The following is a 22,209-nucleotide window of genomic DNA, read 5'->3' as shown; positions in this document are numbered from 1 at the left end:
ATCCCGGCAATTGCAGAATGTGCCGAAAATTCAATTGCCGAACGGCAATTGCCGCGCACGTTTCAAAAAAAATTAGCCGCGGAGAGATGAGCTTCCAAAGGGAACGGTTTTTCGAAAGATTCCATAAGATGAATTCCCAAAGTTAGACCAGTAGATGAATTCCCAAAGTTAGACCAGTAGATGAATTCATAAAGTTAGACCAGTAGATGAATTTCCAAAGTTAGACCAGTAGATGAATTCCCAAAGTTAGACCAGTAGATGAATTCCCAAAGTTAGACCAGTAGATGAATTCCCAAAGTTAGACCAGTAGATGAATTTCCAAAGTTAGACCAGTAGATGAATTCCCAAAGTTAGACCAGTAGATGAATTTCCAAAGTTAGACCAGTAGATGAATTCCCAAAGTTAGACCAGTAGATGAATTCCCAAAGTTAGACCAGTAGATGAATTCCCAAAGTTAGACCAGTAGATGAATTTCCAAAGTTAGACCAGTAGATGAATTCCCAAAGTTAGACCAGTAGATGAATTCCCAAAGTTAGACCAGTAGATGAATTCCCAAAGTTAGACCAGTAGATGAATTCCCAAAGTTAGACCAGTAGATGAATTCCCAAAGTTAGACCAGTAGATGAATTCCCAAAGTTAGACCAGTAGATGAATTTCCAAAGTTAGACCAGTAGATGAATTCCCAAAGTTAGACCAGTAGATGAATTCCCAAAGTTAGACCAGTAGATGAATTCCCAAAGTTAGACCAGTAGATGAATTTCCAAAGTTAGACCAGTAGATGAATTTCCAAAGTTAGACCAGTAGATGAATTCCCAAAGTTAGACCAGTAGATGAATTTCCAAAGTTAGACCAGTAGATGAATTTCCAAAGAGTTAGACCACTAGATGAATTTCCAGAGTTAGACCACTAGATGAATTTCCAAAGTTAGACCAGTAGATGAATTTCCAAAGTTAGACCACTAGATGAATTTCCAGAGTTAGACCACTAGATGAATTTCCAAAGTTAGACCACTAGATGAATTTTCCAGTTTTTTTGAAAAAAAAAGTCGGAAAAATTTCTGGATTGAGTTGAGGCAAAAAATTTGAAGCACTGAAACAATTTTAGATCGACTTATTTTTAGTGCAAAGTGCTTCAATGCATCTTAATGTTTTGTAGGGAATCCCTTCTTAATAAGGGCATTGCTTGGAAGTTATTTTCCAAGTGAAACAGGTTCAATTCAAAAGCCTAATTCCGAGCTGAAATATCTCACCTGAGCTACTTTTCTGATAGGAAGTGAAAGTCTCTAATTATAACAACCGGTAACGCTGTTCAAAGAAAAATGCTCATTTAGTATACTATCATGCAAAATGTCTCTTGTAGACGTTTTTTTAATCAGTTGTAAAAGAATTTCAAATTTACAGGAATAAAATAATGTTCAAAAAGAAGATACACGTTTCATTTTCAAACAAGTACAGACTCTGTATATACAACTAAGCAATTCAATCAAAAAGTTACCTAGAACATTGAAACAAAGCAGAAAATAACATAAAAATTACAATTACAAAACTGTGAAAATGTTTACGGGATGTTGATATCACTGGGTATGGTTCGATAACAATTTCAATTTTATCGTCATGTTTTCGGAAATATGGCGAGTATTCCCGTTTAGAGCTCATGTAGCTTCCGGATCCGGGAAAGTTCCCAGAACTTTCATACTCGTAATCGGACTGCAAATAAAATGATTGATTGGTGTAATGTTTTTTTTTTTTAATATTTTTATTTGCAAATTTAAAAAGCAAATTTAAGTGGTAAATTATGACCGCTTTTTCATCCAAACTATTTTTAGAACTCAGTTAAAATGCCAAGTTTTAAAAGTAATTTTGAGGAAAAACTGCAATTGTCTACCCAATTTTTCTGAGAGTTTTCACAAATTCTTACATAATCTTCATCATCACTTTGTATCCTGGCTTCTGCTTTGTGTGAATAGTATGCCTCTGACTTTTGAGAATCTTTCCCAGACAGAATATGAGATATCCGTGAATGCAACCAGTGTAGGCGTAATCGTTCTTCAATGTAGTTTCCTAGATTTTTCAGAACGTATTAAAGTTAAAAGCTCATTTATGCATACCTCGAAATGTCAGAAAATCAGTCCCTTGATACTCTGGATTTGAGAACGGGTTCGTATAATTCACTAAGGGGAGCTTGTACTCCCCAACGCCAGTTCCATTCCAGCACCTCTCATCCTCCTTACTAGCCCAGTCCTCTCCCCTACACAAGTATTCAGGCAAATTTCCAAAAAATACTTTCCATTCGTCCATCTGAAAAAGAATCTATAAGGACGCAACCATTTAATGACCCTAAAAGCGGATTGCTTAAGGAGGATCATACAGAAAAGTGATAACAATGAAAAGGAGGAGCAGAAAAAAAACCAAAAAAAACCTTATTTGCAAATGACTGAAACATTTGATTGAGTATCAGGTGGTCTCGACTTCGTTTGGTGGTGATCACTGGAAAAGCCTTGAACTTTGCGGAACGCTTCTTGCGCAGTCCGAAATCTTCATTATTGAGCAGGCACTTTCCAATCATCTGAAAATTAATTGATGATTCAATGAGTTGCAAAAAGATCACAAAAATCAAAAAAAAATGTTAGGTTTCGGCCAAAATCAGAAAATTAATCCAAATCTCAGCGACGATAAAGCTGGCGATAAAAAGTTTGCATGACATTTTTAGGCAAAATAATTTTTCCTGAAATCACGACCAAATTCAAAAAAAAACAGAATGTTTTGTTAGAATCTAATCAAAATAATTTGCTAGCGGTTTCAGGCTTACCTGACGTTTTCTGTCACCCGATTATTCAGTAAACTACTTTTTAAAAACTATCAAAAAGTTGGGATGTAGTTCAAATAAGTGTTTATTCCTAATTTTTTGAAAAAAAACACGACTAAAATGTTTGAACTCTAAAAAGTTGCTAACCTCGATAAAAATTCAAGGTTTTGAATGAACAGTGAAGTTTCATAGTTTTGCACACTCATTTATACTTTGCCTAAACTTAGTGTGAGTTGTATCCATTAGGTCAGACGACCGAAAATTCAAATAGTTTTCAAAATTTTTTGTGATTCTTTGGAAAAAAAAAACGTAAAGAATCAATTTTAGAAGTTTTCACAATTTTAAACGCTTTTTTTGTACCCGTCTAGGATGTGCATTTTGTTGTTTTTTCTTCATGAAATTTTACTATTCAAAACAAAATTTCTACTTCTAATTGTCAAAGGTGGTGTAGACGAATTTTTTACTGCTTTACTGAATTTAAAATTGTCTGAAAACACCGAATTTTATAATAAAAATTCTTGAAAACTTCTCTAAAAAATAGTTCTGGCGGCTCAAAAAAATACCTAAAATTTGATCAATGTGTATTTTGTCACAGCGGCTGGAAACCAATTTTTTTGAAATTGCCGTCTAATTTTAGATATACAAATTAACTATCTTGCGTTTTCAACTTGCTTTAGATATATTTAAGGTCGATGGACGGCCAGATTTGATAAAATTTGGTATCATTCTGGTTGTCCATCGACCTTACATGAATTGTACCTAAATCGAGTTGAAAACGCCAGATAACTTATTTATTTACCTAAAACTAGACGGCAACTTCAAAAAATTAGTTTCCAGCCGCTGCGACATTGACAACTTGGTCAAATTTAAAATCTTATCAAATTTAGGTACTTTTTTTCTGAAAAGTTTTCAAAGAGTTTCATTATGAAATGCGGTGTTTTCAGACAATTTTGAGTCGAAATAAGCAATAAACAAAATTCGACTACACCACCTTTAAGAACACCGCACCTTACCTTGTTTGTTATATAATCCCGTTTTTCTTGGAAATGCATAATGGCTTCACTGATTAGTACCGGAATTGGTTGTAGCGCGGAAACCAGATTTTGTCGGTGATTCAGTTGATTACCCAGCTTAATCATACTTTCTGAAAAATCCTTTAAACTTCTTTGAAGGGTTATTGCGTCTACCTGTCGCCGCTCTCCATGCTCCTTCACTGTCCAGCATTTGATGTGTGCATCCTGACAAAATATTCACACAGTACGCTTGGCACGGTTTTTCAGAAATTCTCTGACACTGTGCACATGTCTCCATCCTTGTGAGTCCCCGTTCACATTCTTCTTTAAATGTTATCTGCAACCAAAATATTAGCGTTTTTTCACACTTCAAATAATAATCATCAGCATCGGGAGGGCTTATTGCGGCTTACTTTCTTATGATGTCACTTCCCCGTTTTCAATTTCTTATTCCAATTGTAAAATATTCGTTGTTAGGACTGAGACAAAAAAAACTGAACAAAGAAATTTGCAAGCTTGACTCAGTCCTCCACCAATATCCGTGTTTCCTTTATCCCGACTGACAAACGTTTTGAATTTGAAAAAAATAAACGGAACAAAGAAAGGTTGAATAACCTTAACTTTTTCCCTTTGCCGTTACCCAGATTCTAGCCGCCTAATTAGTTTTTGTGACGGAAAAGGTCTTTGGCGAACACCTGCTGGATGATTGTAGGTGCTTGGATGATGGCGGTGACAAATGTTTGTTCATTTTGGTACAAAAAAACACGTCATCTATGTTTACAGATGTGCAAATTGGTGTTACTTGGGAAGGTGAGAAGATGTTATACGTTTGAAATTAATAACTATTGACAAATGGCTTCCGGTGCCGAATTCTTATTGGGAATATGTTTTTTAATTCAAAAGTGAAAATGTTGTAGACATATTTTTTGGAAACTATATGAATCCCACTTCGATTTGAAAATTAAAGAAAAACGGACGTTATACAATATGAGGCACTGTAGCCCATACATTTACTTCATTTCTTAAAGTATAAAATTAAACAAAAAATGAAAGGCAAAATCTTTTTTTTTTTTGAAATTTCGGTACTTTGGACGTTATCAAATTTTTTGCATTTTCTCATGATAGATCACTTTTCGATACCGTTACTTAATAAGTTTATGCTCAAATTGAAAAGCTTCAAACTTGGTTATCATTATTTTTGCTACTAAATTGTTAACATCTGTTCTAAAATATTTTAGCTACGATTTTACTTGAGTAAAGTTGAGCGAGACTAAAAATTCCGTGGAGCCAGGCTGTCCATCATGGTTTGATCTACACAAAATGCGGGAATTTTTGCACAAAAATATGTGACGTCAGTACGTTCTTAATCATACAAAATTAGTTGAGAACTCTGAGTCTTTTCTCACGCATTTTTAGTAGATCTACGTAGATCAAGCCAAAAAATTGAATCAGTTTAGGCATACACTGAATTGAATCTACTAACAATCTACTAAGTTAGAATGCTTTTGATTTCAAAATAAATCCTGCTTATATTTTTGATCGTTTAATTTAAATTTAAAAAGACACTCACATTCAAGTATCCCTCCAAAATCCCGTTCAGCGATTCCAGGGATCCCAAAAAATGCTTCCAGTTCGACAGAGGTAGAGAAAGTTGGTTAACAATTTTTTGAGGGATATCATCGAATGCTTCAATTTCCCGGTAGAAGCTTTCCATGCATACTCGCTGATCGTTTGTGATTGAATACTGAAATATTTGTTTTTTTTGTAATAGATTTGAAAAATTGTTAACTTACAAATGGATTGGCAATGCTGAACATCACTTGAAAAAGTTCATCGAAAAACAGTTCCACTATAGTTTTCATGCTGGTTTCCGCAAAGCTTACAGAAAAACCTTTGATCTTTTTGAAAAAATCATTCAAAAGTTGTATATTTTCTTGATAAAACGACCCATATGTTTTCGAGAACATCAAGTCAAGATCCATGTGAACGGTTCGCAGGGTTTTCGAAAAAAATTCGTTAAAAATTCTAATCTGTGACGTCAGAAAAGAGCGAATCACTATCACTCGGTCTTGATGTTTCCTTGTCAACATATCTACCGTATTCGTTTGCAATCGACTCCGTTCTTCCATAGTGCACTGGTCTTCAAATGATGATGAGCACATCACTGCAACAATAGTCCCCATAATAATCCCCATTTGAATTATCACATCAAAAGTGGAAAGGTCACATTAACTGGCTCACTGTTAATGGTAATTTTGAAATGATGGTTAAGATTGGATATGGTTTATTTTTTACGGTGGAGTAGCGCAAGTTGGGAAATTGTTAAAAACTACTATTATGGTCTCGAAATAATGGAATATCGTAATAAAAAATTTCAAAAATTTTTTAAAAATTTTTTATTCACAGTCAAAAAGTGACAATTACTCAGTTTTTGTCACTCATAATTTTGGAAGTCGACCAAAAATAAAAAAATTTTCTACCTTTTTTATACTGTAATTTTGTTTTAATTAATCGTAATAAAACATTGTAGGGGTCGGAGCATGCAAAATTACCATGGATTTCCTCAAAAATCCATATTTTTAAAAATTTTGGCAAAACTTTGATTTTTAGTGTGTCTAATATGATATTTGGTTGTTTTGGATCATTATAAGTGTATTTAAACAAAATCCCCATTGGCGCTACTCCAACTTCAAATATATCAAACATTGAATTTGAGCTTCCAAGAAAATAGTTTTATATTTCGCGCGTTCAAATTTATATATTATTTTTTCAATTTCATATTTACATCTCATTGAAAAACTGAAGGCGACAAGTGGAAAGTAAAGTTCATGCCTCACCGCAAAAGGGCATACGTAACCGGCGGTACCTTTCATCTAGCTGCGGACCCCTGTATGTGCCTGTTGCAAGGGCTATGCGTCATGGAGGACATGAAAATCTGGGTGTGAGAAAATGTGTTCTATTAAAACAATTTTCGGGTGTTTGGAAAACGTTTAGTCTAAGAAAACATAATTTACTAACGAAATATAAAATGGTTACTGTGAACGTATAAGCTGTATATTTTTATTTTTGTATACATATATATTTTCAATAGTTCTACCAATTGAAAAAGAAGTTAAACAAGTTTAATAAATTAAAAACCAATTAAAATTAAAAATACCTCCGTGAATATCCCGCCTTGTAAAATAAAACCCATGTGTTTCTTGTGGCATCGCAAGAAGCAAAATCAAGAGCCAGGCCAAAGTGTCAGAAAACATAGAAAAAGCATACGAGCTTGGGTTTTTCCTCGTTATCGAAAACCAAAAATAATCGTTTGATACCAGTTGCGAAGAGTGCCTTTCTGTCTAAATGAGTCTCCTGCTCGCTTTTTGTGCGTGTGTGTGTGTGTGTGTGCGTTAGGCTGACGGTGGTAAAGTGGGGGCGGAGTCCCCTTGGCAACCATTGAGGTCAGACAGTAACTTGGTGACTTTTAAGGTGAATTTGACATTTTACTAGGACCTTGTTGAGGATTGAGTCATATATTTTTGTAGTTGACGGGGAAGAAGCAAAGAAGCGCAATTTTAAAATTTAAAATCGATTTTTAACTTTTCTAAATCATGTACCATAACGAAAACGGAATCAGAGCTTAAAAGTAAACCTTTGTAGTTTTTTTGAAATTTCTTGCTTTGCATCCCTGGTGTGTACATATGAAATCTTGTTGAGTTGAAAAAAAAAACAATTTTTGTTGAAACATTAACACAAAGTGATGTCGAAAGATCAATAGGAAAGTTTTCAATTTTTTCCATGGAACTATAAAATAAAAAATTTTACAGGATAAAAAAAAAATGTTTAATCAACTTCAGTCAATCGTTTGCTAACATCAACTTTTTGATGTTTGTATGCATAAGATAACATTAAAAATGGAGTACCGAAATTTGAGACTTTGTTTTTTTTCAGACCCAAATTGGTCCAAAATACCGAATTTTGTAATGAGACGTTCTGAAAATTTCTCAAAAAAAGTTATGGCGGTTCAAAGTTCGGGAAAATAAGGACCATTTTCAGCTAAAAGCAAAAATTTTCCCAACTTCTCGGTGTCGCAACGTCTGGAACCTAATTCTTATTTATTCATCTTTTTTTTTTAATATTGTGGTCTTTGATTGGGCGTTTATTCGTTGATTTAAGTATATATATATATGGTCTTTGGGGCACAAAATGTAACTTTTATTTTTAGATTTTAGCTGAAAATGGGCTTTATTTTCTTGAACTTTGAACCGCCGAAACTTTTTTTTGGGAAATTTTCAGAACGTCTCATTACAAAATTCGGTAGTTTTGGGCCGATTTTGGTCTAAAAAACAAAGTCTCAAATTTTGGTACTCCACATTTAAATGGAGGGCATAAAAACAATATTATAAAACGGTAAATGTAAAAAATTTGTACAATGTTTCAATAATTGTTTTCAATTTTTCTTTTCTACAATTGACCCCAAATGATATGTAGTTAGTAGAAAAACTAACCATATGCACTTCCCTTACTCAAAAACATTGTAAATTCATCATAACTGTCATATATATGCCCTCCTTGTTCCCGCAATAATCCCCCGCATGAGCAATACCCTCGACCACTTGTGAACAAAAAGACGCCTGCCGGACATAAAAAAGAGCAGCAGGAAGCTCATCTCGAGATGCGTACAAAAGTACATTCAATCGCTTCCTGGACTTACGATCTGTTTGTTGTTCACGTGTTTGTCTGTGTGTGTCTGTTCGAGACCACATGTGTCGGTTTCGCTTGGGAAATTGACACCATGTTTGGCGTGCAACTTATCGGTGAGCAGGAACACGGTGAATGGAAGAAGGGGGAAATATATGTAGATCGGTGAACAGCTGAGCTGGAGAACTGGATATTGCGTGAATGACAAGACAAGGTGTCAAGAAAATGCGGAAGAACAGCTGAATTGAAATGTTTCAAATCAAATCTTTTGTGGAAATATTGAAACGTACTTATACCAACGTTGTAGATCCCGATGAGTTCATTTTCTTTTCTTGTTTTTTAAAATTTTGTTTTTAGATTTTTTTTTAATAGTTAGTAGTTTTTTTAATAGATCATTTTTATTTGTTCAAAATAAATCTGTATAGCACAAAAAAACAAAAATTTGAAAAAAAAAATTAAGAGGTTGTATGAATCTTATTAAGGTGAAAATTGTGAAGTTTTTCTTTAAATCTTAATTTTGTTCAGTAGACATTTTGCTCAATTGCCTATAGTCATGCTAAACGTACAAAATGAAAAAATCACCTAAAATAAACTTCCAACCACTGCGATACATAAAACTTGACAAGATTGAAATTATTACCTGAATTTAGCCATTTTATCTAAAATTTTGAACTTAAACTCATTTGTTTGAAAATGTAATTTTGCGGTTTTAAAGCATAAATGTTGATCCGTTGCTCCTTTTTGAGAATAAATGTCTACATTTTCAGAGATTCTTACTATTTTTAGTACTCTTTATTACAACGCTGTCTGTTATTAATAGATTACAGTTTGGAAAATGTTCCTATTAAAAACTAAATTCTAACACTAGTTGAAACAGTTTTCTTTTTTAACTCTTTTGAAAACTCAAAATCACTGCAGAATGTTTTAATTGTTGTTTGCAATTCAATGGCTACTTTTTCGTAATTTTGTTGAATATTAATATCCAAACCAAAAAAATCAAACAAACTTGTTTTTATTAACCTGAAAAGTGAATAGATTATGGTATACGGGTGCGTTTTTATAGGACTATGTATACTGTTTTTTGCATCTAATTAGGGTACTTGTGTATTATTTCCCCTAATTTTTAAATATAAATTTTCAAATAAAAACGTGTGGAGTTTTTGTATTTTTAGGCTTAGGAAATAACCATTTCAAAGCATAAAGAGGGAAAATGAACATCACGTTTAATTAAAATGGATACTATTAAAATGAGGGGAAATAATAAACAAGTACCCTAATTAGTTAATCTGACAGTCCAAAAAAGTTCAGTGCAAATGATTTTGTAAATTCCAATACCTATATTTAAACTTGCCTCGTTGTATGTATTATCGAAATACAATTTGGAGATCCCTTTTCCATATTTCAAAATTATTTCCCTTATGACCTTTTTTCCATTATATGTATTTTCCTTCGACCTGACAACAAGAAGTGACAAGACTAAGAAACAACAGCCTCTATTTCGCGGAGACACCACCCATTTTTTCCGTGTTTACCGGTGCCTAATCAGTCCTGCGGGAGCTAAACACGGTGTGAGACTCGAATACAACGCGATGGTTTTCCGTCTCTGTGTTCTTTTCGCAACCCGTATACACCGGATTAAATTTGTCATATGGGGGAGCTTGCTCGGTACGCCCTCGTTTCGTTCCGCGAGCTCGCGCGCGCGCGAGCGCTCACCGAGCTTGCTCTCTTCACCTTTTACCGGACAAACAAAACAGGGAGGCGTTAAAGAAAGACGGAGAGAAAGTGGGGGGGGGGGGAAGAAGGTGGAGTAGGAGGAGGACGCAAAGCTACACTGATGACAGTAGTGACCGTTGCTCGAGAAGCAACAAGCTACACGGTCAAGTTATTTTATAAATACCTGTTGAAATCTGAATTTGTTTCTTGCTGGAAAAATTTATTGCGTATGTTTTTTTCATTGCTTTATTTTACTCGAAACTGTCTGAAAACACGGAATTTCATAATGCAACTTTTTGAAAACTTCTCAAAAAAAAAGTAATGACGATTCTAAAAATGACCTGAAATTTGACCGACTTATCAATGGGGCAGTGGCTGGAAACTAATTTTTTTTGAAATTGCCTTCTAATTTTTGGTATACACGTTAACTATGTTCCGTTTTCAACTCGATTTAGGTATATTTAAGGTCGATGGACGTCCAGAAGCTACCAAATTTTACAAAAACTGGTCGTTTGGTAAAATTTGGTAACTTCTGGCCGTCCATCGGCCCTAAATGTACCCAAATAAAGTTGAAAACGCAAGATAATCAACGTGTACATTCTAAATTTGAGGATGATTTCAAAAAAAATTAGTTTCCTGTGGCATTGACGAGTCGGTCAAATTTCAAATTTTATCAAATTTAAGGCCATTTTTTGAGCCGCCATAACTTTTTTTCGAGAAGTTTTCAAAAAGTTTTATTACGAAATTCGGTGTTTTCAGACAATTTTGAGTTTAATAAAGCAACATTTTACACACCTTTAAACTCTGATACTAGGTATTTGATTCAAATAAGTTACCAATTTAATAAGTTTAACAGTCTAGGATAACTATGTAAATTGCTCATTCTCCATTAACATACTTGGTATTTCGTCTAGCAAAACTTGAAACATCCTGAAAATATATCAGAATAAATGAAGCTGCAATGAGATATTATTATAATTTTCCAAAAGTTGAAAGTTCTGTCAAACAAAATCTTTTCGGGTCTAATCAATGTTACCGAGAGAAATTTTCATTAAAAAAACTAGTTCTTGCGGAAAAAATGTTATATTTTCTTTTCCCTGTTCTTCTCTCCATTTTTCTGCATGAAGGTCAGGACTTGGCTATACATTTTCCCGAAAGTGTGTTTTTCACCTATTTCCCCATTCTTTGCGGTTCTGAGTTTCAAATTTCACAGGCGAAAACTTGATTCTTAGTTTTTTTACTAAACATCCTATTCAGTGTCTGAGCACTGTAGACTGTGAAATCAGAGCTTCTCTTTTGTATTTTATGAATTGTGAAGGTGTGTGCAAAAAAACGACTTTATAAATTCCTGAACAGGTGTATCCAGTGCACCTTTCTATTTCTATTGAAATTTTACTTGTTTTTCGAATGTATCATAAATGAAAAAGTTTTACTTCGAAATATTATTTGAAACTGCGATTCTACTTAAACTGAAGCTGAATAGGTATTCGATAGGTACGTACTAGATTTTATATGACAAAATAGGCCATTATTCAAATGTGCCGGTTTACTACTCACAATAGCTTTTAATTTCGATGAGATTAAATTTCAAATATATACTACACCCAATGTATTACTTTCACTCCAATGCTAGCTACTATGCAACATTTTTTTTCGGCTTCCTGTGTCTTTCCATCATCAAGTAAACGTTTCTTCTTCGTGAGAGGTTGACCGGAAGTCACCTCGTTGTCCACTGCTCACTAACAATAAACATACACCCGCAGTCCAGTGCTCTTTTAGAACATATATTAGTGGTTTTTTATGCGTTACGCCATTCAAGTGCTCCTTTCTTTCTTTTCATTAACTTCTATAGTCACCTCTTGGCGCGCCACTTTTGGTCAAAAGCACTTGAGTGGAGCACTTTTAAAAAGGCTACGTCAGATTTTGAAGTTATCGCAGCACTTAATTAACTTTGCAATTTTTGAACCCAGGACCGAATATTTTTTGAATTTTTAAAATGTTGCTATTAGATAAAATTCGAAATGTAACCGACTTGTCAATGTCGCAGCGGCTGGTAATCATTTTTTTGAAATCACCGTCAAATTTAGAGTATACAAGTTATTATCGAAAAAATACGACAATTTTCTCATAATTTATTTTTGATCTACCTTGTTGACTAGGCTCCTCCCATTCCATCGACAAGACAGCAACAATAAAATAAGAACGGCAACAAGTTTGGGGGCGGAGTCAAGTTCAACAGGTAGATCAAAAATACATTATGAGAAATTTGTGCAATGGTATGGTTTCTATAATAATTATCTTGCGTTTTAAACTCGATTTAGGTAGTTTAAAGCCAATGAACAAAAATATTTGGTAACAAAACTTTTAAGATCTCTTCGTCCATCGACTTTAAAATACCTAAATCGAGTTTAAAATGAGATAATTAAATTGAATACTCAAAATTTGACGGTGATTTCAAAAAAAATTGTTTCAAGCCGCTGCGACATTGACAGGTCGGTCAAAATTCAGGCTTTTTTTGAGCCGTCATAACTTTTTTTGAGAAGTTTTCAAAAGGTTTCATTATGAAATTCGTTGTTTTTAGGCAATTTTGAGTCTGATAAAGCAACAAAAAATTTAAGTACTACATCTTTGAGTGCAATTTAAAAAAAAGAAACCTCAAAACTTTCACTAATTTACTAGAGATTTCTTGACCTACTCTCCTCCGGAGGTTACAAATCCGTATATACATTTGTACACTTTGATCCTCACTCATCTCACCTCCCCCCTCTCCAGGTGAAAAGACCACTCATGAATATTATATCTAGGACAATCCCCGTCTGTTTACAACTCTCCTCTCACCCCCCCCCCCCCCCCCCATCTCTCACTGTTTTCTCCGAACACCGGATCATCACGACGCATGTTTCTTTTTAGACGGAATCATCCTATTTTTCTTGTTTATTTATCATTTTTGCAGACCGACTTCAACTTGTTCATTTATTCTACTTGTACCAATTTTCCAAGTTGATTGCGCATCGGAATGGGAGAGCGTGAGGTCAACCTACCGCAACTATTCTCCGACGTTTCACGAACCATAAGCGGTATTTCGAACATCATGGGTGCTGGAGCAGGTTTTCTGGCTCATTTCTAAATTTCATTAGTGTAACCCAAAGTTTCAGAAGCATCCGGTGATGGGCCGGGAGTTGGTGGAAGTAGCAGTGCTGGTGGTGGAGGTGGACCTTCAATAGCTGGTAATATTTTTGGTAACACATGTTTCAAGGCCTGTGGTATGGAAGATATTCAATTTGCTGCAAGGGTGAGTGACGATTCGTAATATGTTTTTAGATGAAGGTTTTTTTAATGGAGACTGGAACTTATTTAGTATATATCCGTTTACCAAAAATAAATTACCCATTAATTTATATTTAAAATAATAATTATCTCGAAACGTGTGATTAGGTTGCATTTTAAAGCTTAGAAAACCACAAGTTCAGACCTAAAAATGTTCTGAAAAAAAACGGTCTTTTTTTTTTGAAACGGTTCAAAGTGCTTGGGCATGACTACCACATAAGTACCGTAATTGTATTATATCAAATTTTATAGTCGTTGTGCATGTATAAATTTGCCAGAAACAATTATTGAGTCACTTGAAAATATACGAATAATTCTAATATTCTGATGTTTTATTTTTAAATATAAACTAAATTTCTTTAAAGGTGGAGTAGCGCCATTAGGAATTTTGTTTAAATACACTTACAATAATCCAAAACGACCGAATATCATAATAAAACACTCCAAAAAAGTTTTAGATTTTTCATAATTTTCGGTCAAAGTTTTGGCAAAAGAGGTTAATAGTCAAAATTTTGAAAAATATTAGATTTTGAGGAAATCCAAAGCAATTTCGCATGTTCTGACCATTACAATGCTTTATATGAATAACTAAAACAAAATTAAAATATTAAAAATGTAGGAAAATTTTTTTTCTTAGTCGACTTTCAAAATTATGAGTGGCAAAAACTAAGTAATTGTCACTTTTTGACAGTAAATTAAAAAGTTTCAAAACAAATTTGAACCGTTTTATTATGATATTCGGTCATTTTGGCACCATAGGATTAATTTTAAACACTTTCCCACTGGCGCTGGTCCACCTTTAATAATATGTTTTAACTTGTTTAATATTATAATCTAAACCTGTTCAATAATATTATCTTACTGTCGCCAGTGACGTCATACTACAATAAACTTGCAAAAAGTTTTAAAGATCCATTAAAAAAAAAAAAAAAAAAAAAAAAAAAAAAAAAAACAAACACTAGCTTTGAAAACATAAGAAAACCGATGTACTAATTTGGTCATTTTCGGCAGAAAAATCAGGTTTATTTGCTGCTTTGTTCATTCTAGAGGTTGCTCCCAAAAAACGCGCATCATTGTTCCAAGTTCAAATTATCAACTTACAGGCTGCGGGTGAAATGTTTTCAACAATAAAAATGTGCGTTCTTATGTCTACAATCATTTCACTTCTCCTCCTGGTACTTCTTTCTACTGCTCTTCTTTATTTCATGTGCTCTTACAATCAGGTAATCAACCTAGCTCAGGTGTATTTCAAACTGTCAAAAAGTCAATAATTCTATTAGTCTTAGACAATATCCTATCACGTTAATCAAATATTGGATTTGCAAGTGAAGACTTGCGCCGTTTTTCTCGGTTTAGATACGCTCTTTGCACATGTTAGCTGTTGGAAATAAAACAATGGGGGAATCTTGGTCTAAAAATTGGAAACGTTTTGAAAATTTGAAAGTGGAGTACCGAAATCTGGGAAATATTTTCAAATGACTCCAAATTTTCCCCTGATTCCGAATATCTATGTGAAAAAATTTAAAAAAATTTCTTTGATTTTATATTTAAGCTTGAAATCTCGATTTTCATTTGCGTCCCAATGAGATTTTTCAAATGCGCGCCGAAATAAGTTATCCTTGGAGCGCGTTTGCCTCATTTAATTTTCTCCATTTATTTTTACTGCTTCCAGTTTTTCAGCTTTTTTCATTCATTTCTATGCTAATATAATGTTCAATTGACACGAAAGAATATATTTAAAAAAACAATAATATACGACAAAATGAACGAAAAAAGCTAAAAACTGTCACAAGTGAAAATAAATGGAGAAAATTAAATGAGGCAAACGCGCTCCAAGGATAACTTATTTTGGCGCGCACTTGAAAAATCTCATGGGGACACAAATGAAATTCGCGATTTCAAGCTTAAATAAAAAAAAATCAGAGAAATTTTTTTGAATTTTGTCACTTAGATATTCGAAATCAGGGGCCCATTTGGAGTCATTTGAAAATATTTCCCAGATTTCGGTGCTCCACCTTAAAAATGATAAAAAAATGTTCTTAAAGGTGAAGTAGCGCCAGTGGGGATTTTTACAAAATACACTTATTATGATCCAAAAAGACCAAATATCATAGTAAAACACTCCAAAAAGTTTTAGATTTTTCATAATTTCCGCTCAAAGTTTTGGCAAAAAAGGTTAATGGCCAAAATTTTGAAAAATATGAAATTTAATGTTTTAATGCAAACAATTTAAACAAAATTACAGTATAAAAATGTAGAAAAATTTTTGAAATGTTTAATTATGATATTCAGCCATTTTGGGACCAAAGGAGTGGTTTTTAACAATTTCCCCCCTGGCGCTACTCCACCTTTAAATGTTTTAATTTTTTTATTGAAAACAATGAATATTTTCAACTTTTACATGCATTTTTCAGAATTGCAACAGCTGCACCAAATTCTCCCTACCTTCATTTTTCAAACGTGTGACTTCTACTCAAAGCCCGGTGACAGCTCAAAAATGATGGATACATTATTGAAACCACTTCAACTCATTCGACATTTCACGACGTTTGCATTTTAATTTATTCCGTTTTGTTATGCATTATTGCGGGCTTTCTTTCTCCTCCTTCTCGTCATTTTTCCTTTTATTTTTTTTCTAATTTTCTTCAATTTATTTTATGATGTCTTTCCTTGTGCTCTCAGCTTCAACTAATATGCGAAACCTAATTAAACAACTTCCTTATGATGCAACAAACATCATTCACACTCATCTCTACGGATGAAACCGAAAATAACTAGTCATTTACTGTATAGGTCGTTTAACATATTTTTCGGCAGAATAAACATTTTTGAATTACCTCTCCAGTATTACCCCTTACACTAACGGCGGCTTTTATCTAACTCAGAGACCGAAAAACGAAACGTATTATTAATTATCAATTTTCAATTATTTAAGAGTGGTTTTGGGTTTTGTTCCAGTGATAAAATGTATTGTAATACAAAATATAATTTTTATAAAAAAATAAGAAAAACAAATAAAAAGCCGAATAAAGTCATATAGAATCTTTTTCTCAATGATTGGAAAAAATATATATCTGAACACAATAAAACCTATAAGAACTTTCATTGGTAACCCGAGAAAATGATGAGTGCTTGGGACTTTGGGCAGATTTAAAGAGAAGAAATCTTGAATGTTTATATTCAAATAAGAAAAATTTAAAAAAAAATAAATTGAAAATCATAGTTGATCTGTAGAATCTGAAGTTGTATACCAGAAAATTGGAGATTGAAAATGAGCGTTTTGGAAGAAAATGATTGAACTTTGAAAATTGTTAATTTGAAGAAATAACAAAGTGGTGTAATTAAAATCGATTTTGGTTGAAAATGTTCTTACTTTATAAAAGCAGTTCTGCCACTGCAACTGCTAGGCTCAAAGAAAAACATTTTTCGACCAACTTCAACTTTTAACACCACTCCGATCGAAATATCAAAAAAAAATCAAAGGAAAGAATTGTTGCCTATGTCATGATATTCATAGCGACTCCGGCTCGAACAGCACATTGAGCATGAAATGTAGGAAAGGAAGGACCTTCGGAACTGATGATTTGTGAACATGTAGATCAAAAACTTGCAACACGGACCAGACACCGCTAACCACACGAAGAAGAATGTGAGCTGGAAACATTTCAAAATTAATTTTTCAGATTTAAGACTGCACTTACCATTGATAAATCCATATCAAATGGGCCCCATATTAATTCGCACACCTTCAATGTAATCAATGGAAGCCATGACAAGAAAAATGTGACAAACAGAAAACCAGTTAATACAAAGTTTGGGTCTGTTTCCACGAGCATTCTTTGACTATCATCAAGCTGAAAATTTAATTTTTTTTCCTCAATAGTCAGTCGATTTTCAAATTTACCGCTGCAGGATTTCTCATAGCTGACCAGATTTTCCAGCCTGTGTTAAAGACGGTTACTAAAGTTGGTACAAAGACAAGTAGGAGTAAGGTCACACTGTATGCAGATGTTGCGGACCAGTCCAGGACACATAACTGCGCGTCGGGATAGAACACAACCTGTAAAATGAAATTGAATTGGAAATGTTAAATAGCAGGTGAATCTAAAATTTTTACCATTTTGTGCTTGTCGGACTAGCCTAAAATCATATATTATATTGGTAGTTTATTTCATGTTTTTTCATTGATTTTAAGATCAGTTATTGGCCGATGAGTGCAGAAATTTGGTACCATTTTGTATAATCATTAACTTAAAAAAACTTAAATCTATGGCTTCATGTTTGAAGTAAATGAGTAATAGACAAAATTGAAGATTCTAGGTGAATCAGAATTTTTATTCGCCCCTTTTTGTGAGTGATTTTAATTGTTAAAGGTGGAGTAGCGCCATTGGGGAATTAGTTTAAATACACTTATTATGTTCCAAAACGACCGAATATCATAATAAAACACGGCAAAAAAATTTTGATTTTTCATAATTTCCGGTCAAAGTTTTGGCAAAAACGGTTAATGGCCAAAATTTTGAAAAACATGAGTTTTCGAGGAAATACAAAGCAATTTTGCATGTTCCGACCCCTGCAATGATTTAATACAAACAATTTAAACAAAATAACAGCATAAAAAATGTAGAAAAACATTTTTTTTTTGGACGACTTCCAAAATTATGAGTGGCGAAAATTGAGTAATTGTCACTATTTGACAGTAAATAAAAAATTTTCAAAAAATGTTTGAAAAGTTTTATTGTGATATTTGGTCATTTTGGGACCAAAGAAGTGGTTTTTAACAATTTCCCCACTGGCGCTACTCCACCATTAAGTAATAAAAAATATTCGCTTTTTCACTAACGTTCATACTTAAACAGTTCCAATTTGAAAACGCACAGTACATTCCTACTGGACATTTGTCAGTTGTACGCAACATTATAGGCTGGATATTGTTTTCTACCTATGTTTGCAAATAAAAATACAATTTCGACCTATGAAAATTGATTTTGAAATGCAAGATTTACGTTTCCTACAGGGTGCCCCAAAAAATGGGAACCCAAGTACTGCACACAGAAAACACGATTTGAGAACGTTTGAAACCAGACATTTTTGTTTAACTAATAGCTGGCATATTTTCATCTATTTTTTTCTTACTATCAGTTAACATAAAAACCAAAAGAATTTGGAAACCTAGTGGATTGAGCGCAGTCGAATCTTTTTTCTTGACGCGTCCCAGAGCCACTATTTCATTGGGATTACTATGAAAAATTGTTGTTAGTCTTGATATTCTAGTATATCATGGTATAACAAGACTAATTAAAAAATAATTTATTATCCAACGTCATGAATTGTCAGATTTGTAATAATTTATTTTTGAAATATTACCTACTTTTTTGAAAATTAATTTCAAAAACATATGAATTTTGGAACCCATCGGGAAATCATCGAATACTAACCTGCATTCTTGCAACAATTATTGGGCAGCATAGAAGCATTGAAGTTAACCAACTAAACACTATCCAACACTTGCACCTAGTTAGTGACTGCTCGCTATATCGTGATGGCTTCATCATTGCAGAGTACCTAAAATTCAAATTCTTTTTTTTTTCAAATAATTCCTCCGTTCCCCTTTTAAATATTATATAGTATAAAAGAGCAAGTGTAAAAAGGGTAGATTTGTCATCACCATGCAATTTTGCTTTCCGTTTCCGTTCTTACCAAAAAGGAAATATACAATCGTCATTATATAACCAACCTATCGATACATATCCATGCGAAAGTGTAAACGGTGGAGCAGAAAAGTGCAATTTGGAGATAGGCCGCACTTTTGCAAATGATCGAATTGTCGCCACCGATTCGCCAGTTGCCTTCCAAAGTTGAATAGATGCTCAGGGGGATGACGAAGATTGCGGTTAGCAAATCCGCCACTGATAGGGATATCTGGAAATAAAGAATTAATTGAGAATTGTGTTCTGCATATTATTACTGTTTTCAAGTTGTGAATTTAGAGGTTCAAACCCGCGCAGCTACTCACTTTTTCACACCAAAATGTTTTCTTCAGAAACAGAAATGTGTGCCTAATTGAATTCAACCCAGTTTAGGTTTTCTCAGAGTCTGATGCAGAACCTCCATCTCGTTAACATTCACACCCCCGACACACAAAAATGACAATCAACACTATGTGCCAAGTTAGGTCGCTTTTGCAAGTTGATTATGACCGCATTTTGAAATAAGAAATTTATATTATAGTTTATTCAAATAATTTCCCATTAAAATTTGTAAATTCCGAACTCAATTTTGATCCTAATTATTCATCTCCTCTCTCCTGTCTAGAAAGCAGACTATACATTTGGAGAAAACAGAAAAAAAGAAGACGACAAGGAGCAATATATGAGAGGAGGTTTAATGCTTCTTTTGCACATAAATTAAGAGGCCACACATGATGAAATAGCATTGCGCCATGAAAGCATCGCGCGCGCGATGGATCATACGCAAAGCGTTCTGAGAAATTGGGAAACGGAGAAAAATAAATGAATAGTCGGGTAGGAGATGAAGAATTAAATTTGAGGAAATTGGGTTTTATGATCTGCATCACGTCATTTTACGGGCTTTAGGCTCTAAATTGTTGGAAATATTAGATCAGCTTTCTTTAAAAATTTTTGTCTAGAATTGAACAAAATTTTATTGCAAGCTAGATTTTTATATTTTAATTCTTGAATAAAACATAGAATCGACGAGGAAAATGAAAATGTGAGAACTATACGACAATGAGCAAAAAATGATGTAAATTCACGTGACGCCTTTGGTTCATAGGTACATTTTTTTAAATCAAAAAGCTAGAAATAAATATATTTTTTGGTCAGTGCTGTGATTAGTAAGTTGTAGGGCTCCCAGGTGATTGAGGCGCAAAATGCGGGCCTCAAGCCGACGCCGCGCGCCGCTGTGTGTGTGTGTGTGTGTGTGTGTGTGTGTGTGTGTGTGTGTGTGTGTGTGTGTGTGTGTGTGTGTGTGTGTGTGTGTGTGTGTGTGTGTGTGTGTGTGTGTGTGTGTGTGAAGTGCGAAAGGTAATTTGGAGCGGCCGACAAGCTCGGGGTTCCGCAGATTGGCGTGAAACGAGTGTGTGCACAACGTAGTCCATTGGGGTGATTGTTTGGAAGCGACCGACACATTCGGGGTCCGCGCCGTACTATACATTTGAAGACATGCAGTGATCTCATGGGAGCCATAGTGAGTTGTTTTGAAATTGGTAACATCTTACTATTGGCAGGTCTTAAAACTTTGTGAACAATAGTTTAGAGTTTTTTCTCAAGTAATAAGATTATTGTTTGTTTGAACTAATTTTCAAAAGATAAAGATTTCTTTTAAATTTTTAAAAAATACGGACGTTTTTTTACCTTTAGCAGTGAGCGAAACACCAACAAAAACTCAATTTTTAAAACTCATTTGCTGACCGTTAATTTGCAGCTTTTGTGAACTTGTGAGAAAAAAGTTTACGTGCAACAAACTAGAAACAAAAGTTGTTTTGCAACAAACTAGAAACAAAAGTTGTTTTTCCAACAAAAAAGTCACGAAGTTGGAAAAATGACTACATACAGATTTTTTCCTTCTTATGATGCATTAAAAATGAGAACCTTATGGAGAAAAAGCCAACGATTTTAGAAGCCACTGGGGACATGGTAATAGAAAACGGGGCAAATTTTTTATGCTCTTTTGCTTTTGTATGCGTTTTTTTTTATTCAAGCGGATTTACTCACCAAATAACATCCGATAACGTCAGACAAGTCCGGGGTGAACGCGATGACAGTGATGTTGAGAATCGATGTGACAAAAAGAAGCAAGTCGACGGCGAGGATGAGAGACGCACGTCCCAACGACTCCGCGGTCAGACTGCGAACATCGACAGGCGGCCACATACTCGGGCTCGTCGTCCACAGTGCCACCTGAAAGTTTGTGAAAGGTTAAGCTGGAGGTTGAGCAAGAAAAATGAAAATCTAGTAGAAATTTCTCGGCAGCTACTCAAAAGAAAAGTTTTTCAAGTGCACGTTGTAATAAATCATGGGCCGTGTATGTGTAACTATGGTAATTTCGTTTCAACGTTTTTTGAAGAGTTCGTTTAAAACATCAAGGTGTTGCCTTTTTTTGTTGCTTCAAAATATACAGGGTGGTGTTAACCCAGTTGTGTTAACGAAGGTGTCCTGGGATGTTTTTTGAAAACTTCGTAATATTTGTCATGTTAGCCGAAATGATATTTATCAGCTATCAAAGAAAATAGGGGCTCTGAAATACAATTTTATGCTGCTGAATATGTGTTAGCCATAAACATCAGATCCTCGATTTAACCCTCAAAATGAGAACAGGTGATTTATGTATATCACATTTTTATTTAAATTTTCAGTTCACAATCTTATTAGACTACCGTATGAAAAAAAAAAACTTCTCACCTTGTGCCTAATGAGGCCATTCAGGTTCCCCAATGAGAAAACCGAAGGTGTGCCAGTCTCGATGTTGTCTTGGTTATCACTCTGTAGATCAAATTGTAAGTAGGTGACGCCAAAGTTGCGGATTATTGGTTCGACACCGGCACGACCACCCTATCGCTGTTCTTTCTGTAATTTTTGAGTTTCGAGAAGTGCTCGAGCAAGAAACGGGAGAGGCAATTTTAAATAAAAGGTTAATTTGGCTAGAA

At 34.1% G+C, this 22,209-nt stretch overlaps 3 protein-coding genes and 3 non-coding genes across 6 annotated transcripts; 2 read left to right on the top strand and 4 right to left on the bottom strand.

Moving 5' to 3' along the window:
* Positions 1-1,412: 1,412 nt before the first annotated feature.
* On the bottom strand, positions 1,413-7,197 carry gpn-1 (GlyPicaN). Its single transcript, NM_078181.4, has 9 exons — positions 6,976-7,197; positions 5,612-5,982; positions 5,389-5,562; positions 3,993-4,155; positions 3,819-3,949; positions 2,419-2,565; positions 2,108-2,297; positions 1,918-2,060; positions 1,413-1,706 (listed from the first exon to the last, which is right to left on the bottom strand). Exons 1-9 carry the CDS (start codon positions 7,070-7,072, stop codon positions 1,491-1,493), a joined length of 1,632 nt encoding a protein of 543 aa, NP_510582.1. The 5' UTR covers positions 7,073-7,197; the 3' UTR covers positions 1,413-1,490.
* Positions 6,548-6,687, bottom strand: F59D12.10. Its single transcript, NR_072792.1, has one exon. It is a non-coding gene; the product is annotated as an Unclassified non-coding RNA F59D12.10 (non-coding RNA).
* Positions 7,198-8,494: 1,297 nt separating the features above from the next.
* On the top strand, positions 8,495-8,629 carry F59D12.7. The gene has a single exon (NR_072791.1). It is a non-coding gene; the product is annotated as an Unclassified non-coding RNA F59D12.7 (non-coding RNA).
* Positions 8,630-9,973: 1,344 nt separating this feature from the next.
* Positions 9,974-10,117, bottom strand: F59D12.12. The gene has a single exon (NR_072790.1). It is a non-coding gene; the product is annotated as an Unclassified non-coding RNA F59D12.12 (non-coding RNA).
* A 3,050-nt stretch (positions 10,118-13,167) lies between these two features.
* On the top strand, positions 13,168-16,377 carry F59D12.2 (uncharacterized protein). Its single transcript, NM_078180.7, has 4 exons — positions 13,168-13,321; positions 13,370-13,506; positions 14,645-14,764; positions 15,956-16,377. The coding sequence occupies exons 1-4, from the start codon at positions 13,231-13,233 to the stop codon at positions 16,040-16,042; spliced, it is 435 nt and encodes a 144-aa protein (NP_510581.2). The 5' UTR covers positions 13,168-13,230; the 3' UTR covers positions 16,043-16,377.
* Positions 16,378-16,519: 142 nt separating this feature from the next.
* On the bottom strand, positions 16,520-22,129 carry pcdr-1 (Melatonin receptor pdcr-1). Its single transcript, NM_078179.10, has 7 exons — positions 21,965-22,129; positions 21,278-21,463; positions 19,279-19,463; positions 18,980-19,106; positions 17,446-17,601; positions 17,243-17,395; positions 16,520-17,195 (listed from the first exon to the last, which is right to left on the bottom strand). The coding sequence occupies exons 2-7, from the start codon at positions 21,434-21,436 to the stop codon at positions 17,019-17,021; spliced, it is 957 nt and encodes a 318-aa protein (NP_510580.1). The 5' UTR covers positions 21,437-21,463; positions 21,965-22,129; the 3' UTR covers positions 16,520-17,018.
* Between the last annotated feature and the right edge of the window lie 80 nt (positions 22,130-22,209).

Source organism: Caenorhabditis elegans, chromosome X (assembly GCF_000002985.6).
Source record: "Caenorhabditis elegans chromosome X".
NCBI lineage: Eukaryota > Metazoa > Nematoda > Chromadorea > Rhabditida > Rhabditidae > Caenorhabditis > Caenorhabditis elegans.
Note: the sequence above shows the minus strand (reverse complement) of the source record. Positions and strands in the feature narration are given on the sequence as shown.

What these genes read in the sequence shown, in the direction of transcription:
- gpn-1 (NM_078181.4), bottom strand. Translation starts at nt 7,072, where the DNA reads ATGTTTTCTGACACTTTGGCCTGGCTCTTGATTTTGCTTCTTGCGATG. An exon ending in TCAGCATTGCCAATCCATTT is followed by an intron (nt 5,563 to 5,611) that starts GTAAGTTAACAA and finishes CAAATATTTCAG; the next exon opens with TATTCAATCACAAACGATCA. An exon ending in GGGATTATATAACAAACAAG is followed by an intron (nt 2,566 to 3,818) that starts GTAAGGTGCGGT and finishes ATTAATTTTCAG; the next exon opens with ATGATTGGAAAGTGCCTGCT.
- F59D12.2 (NM_078180.7), top strand. Translation starts at nt 13,231, where the DNA reads ATGGGAGAGCGTGAGGTCAACCTACCGCAACTATTCTCCGACGTTTCA. An exon ending in CATCATGGGTGCTGGAGCAG is followed by an intron (nt 13,322 to 13,369) that starts GTTTTCTGGCTC and finishes CCAAAGTTTCAG; the next exon opens with AAGCATCCGGTGATGGGCCG. An exon ending in TCATGTGCTCTTACAATCAG is followed by an intron (nt 14,765 to 15,955) that starts GTAATCAACCTA and finishes TGCATTTTTCAG; the next exon opens with AATTGCAACAGCTGCACCAA.
- pcdr-1 (NM_078179.10), bottom strand. Translation starts at nt 21,436, where the DNA reads ATGTGGCCGCCTGTCGATGTTCGCAGTCTGACCGCGGAGTCGTTGGGA. An exon ending in ACGTTATCGGATGTTATTTG is followed by an intron (nt 19,464 to 21,277) that starts GTGAGTAAATCC and finishes CTTTATTTCCAG; the next exon opens with ATATCCCTATCAGTGGCGGA. An exon ending in GCATGGATATGTATCGATAG is followed by an intron (nt 19,107 to 19,278) that starts GTTGGTTATATA and finishes TTTGAATTTTAG; the next exon opens with GTACTCTGCAATGATGAAGC.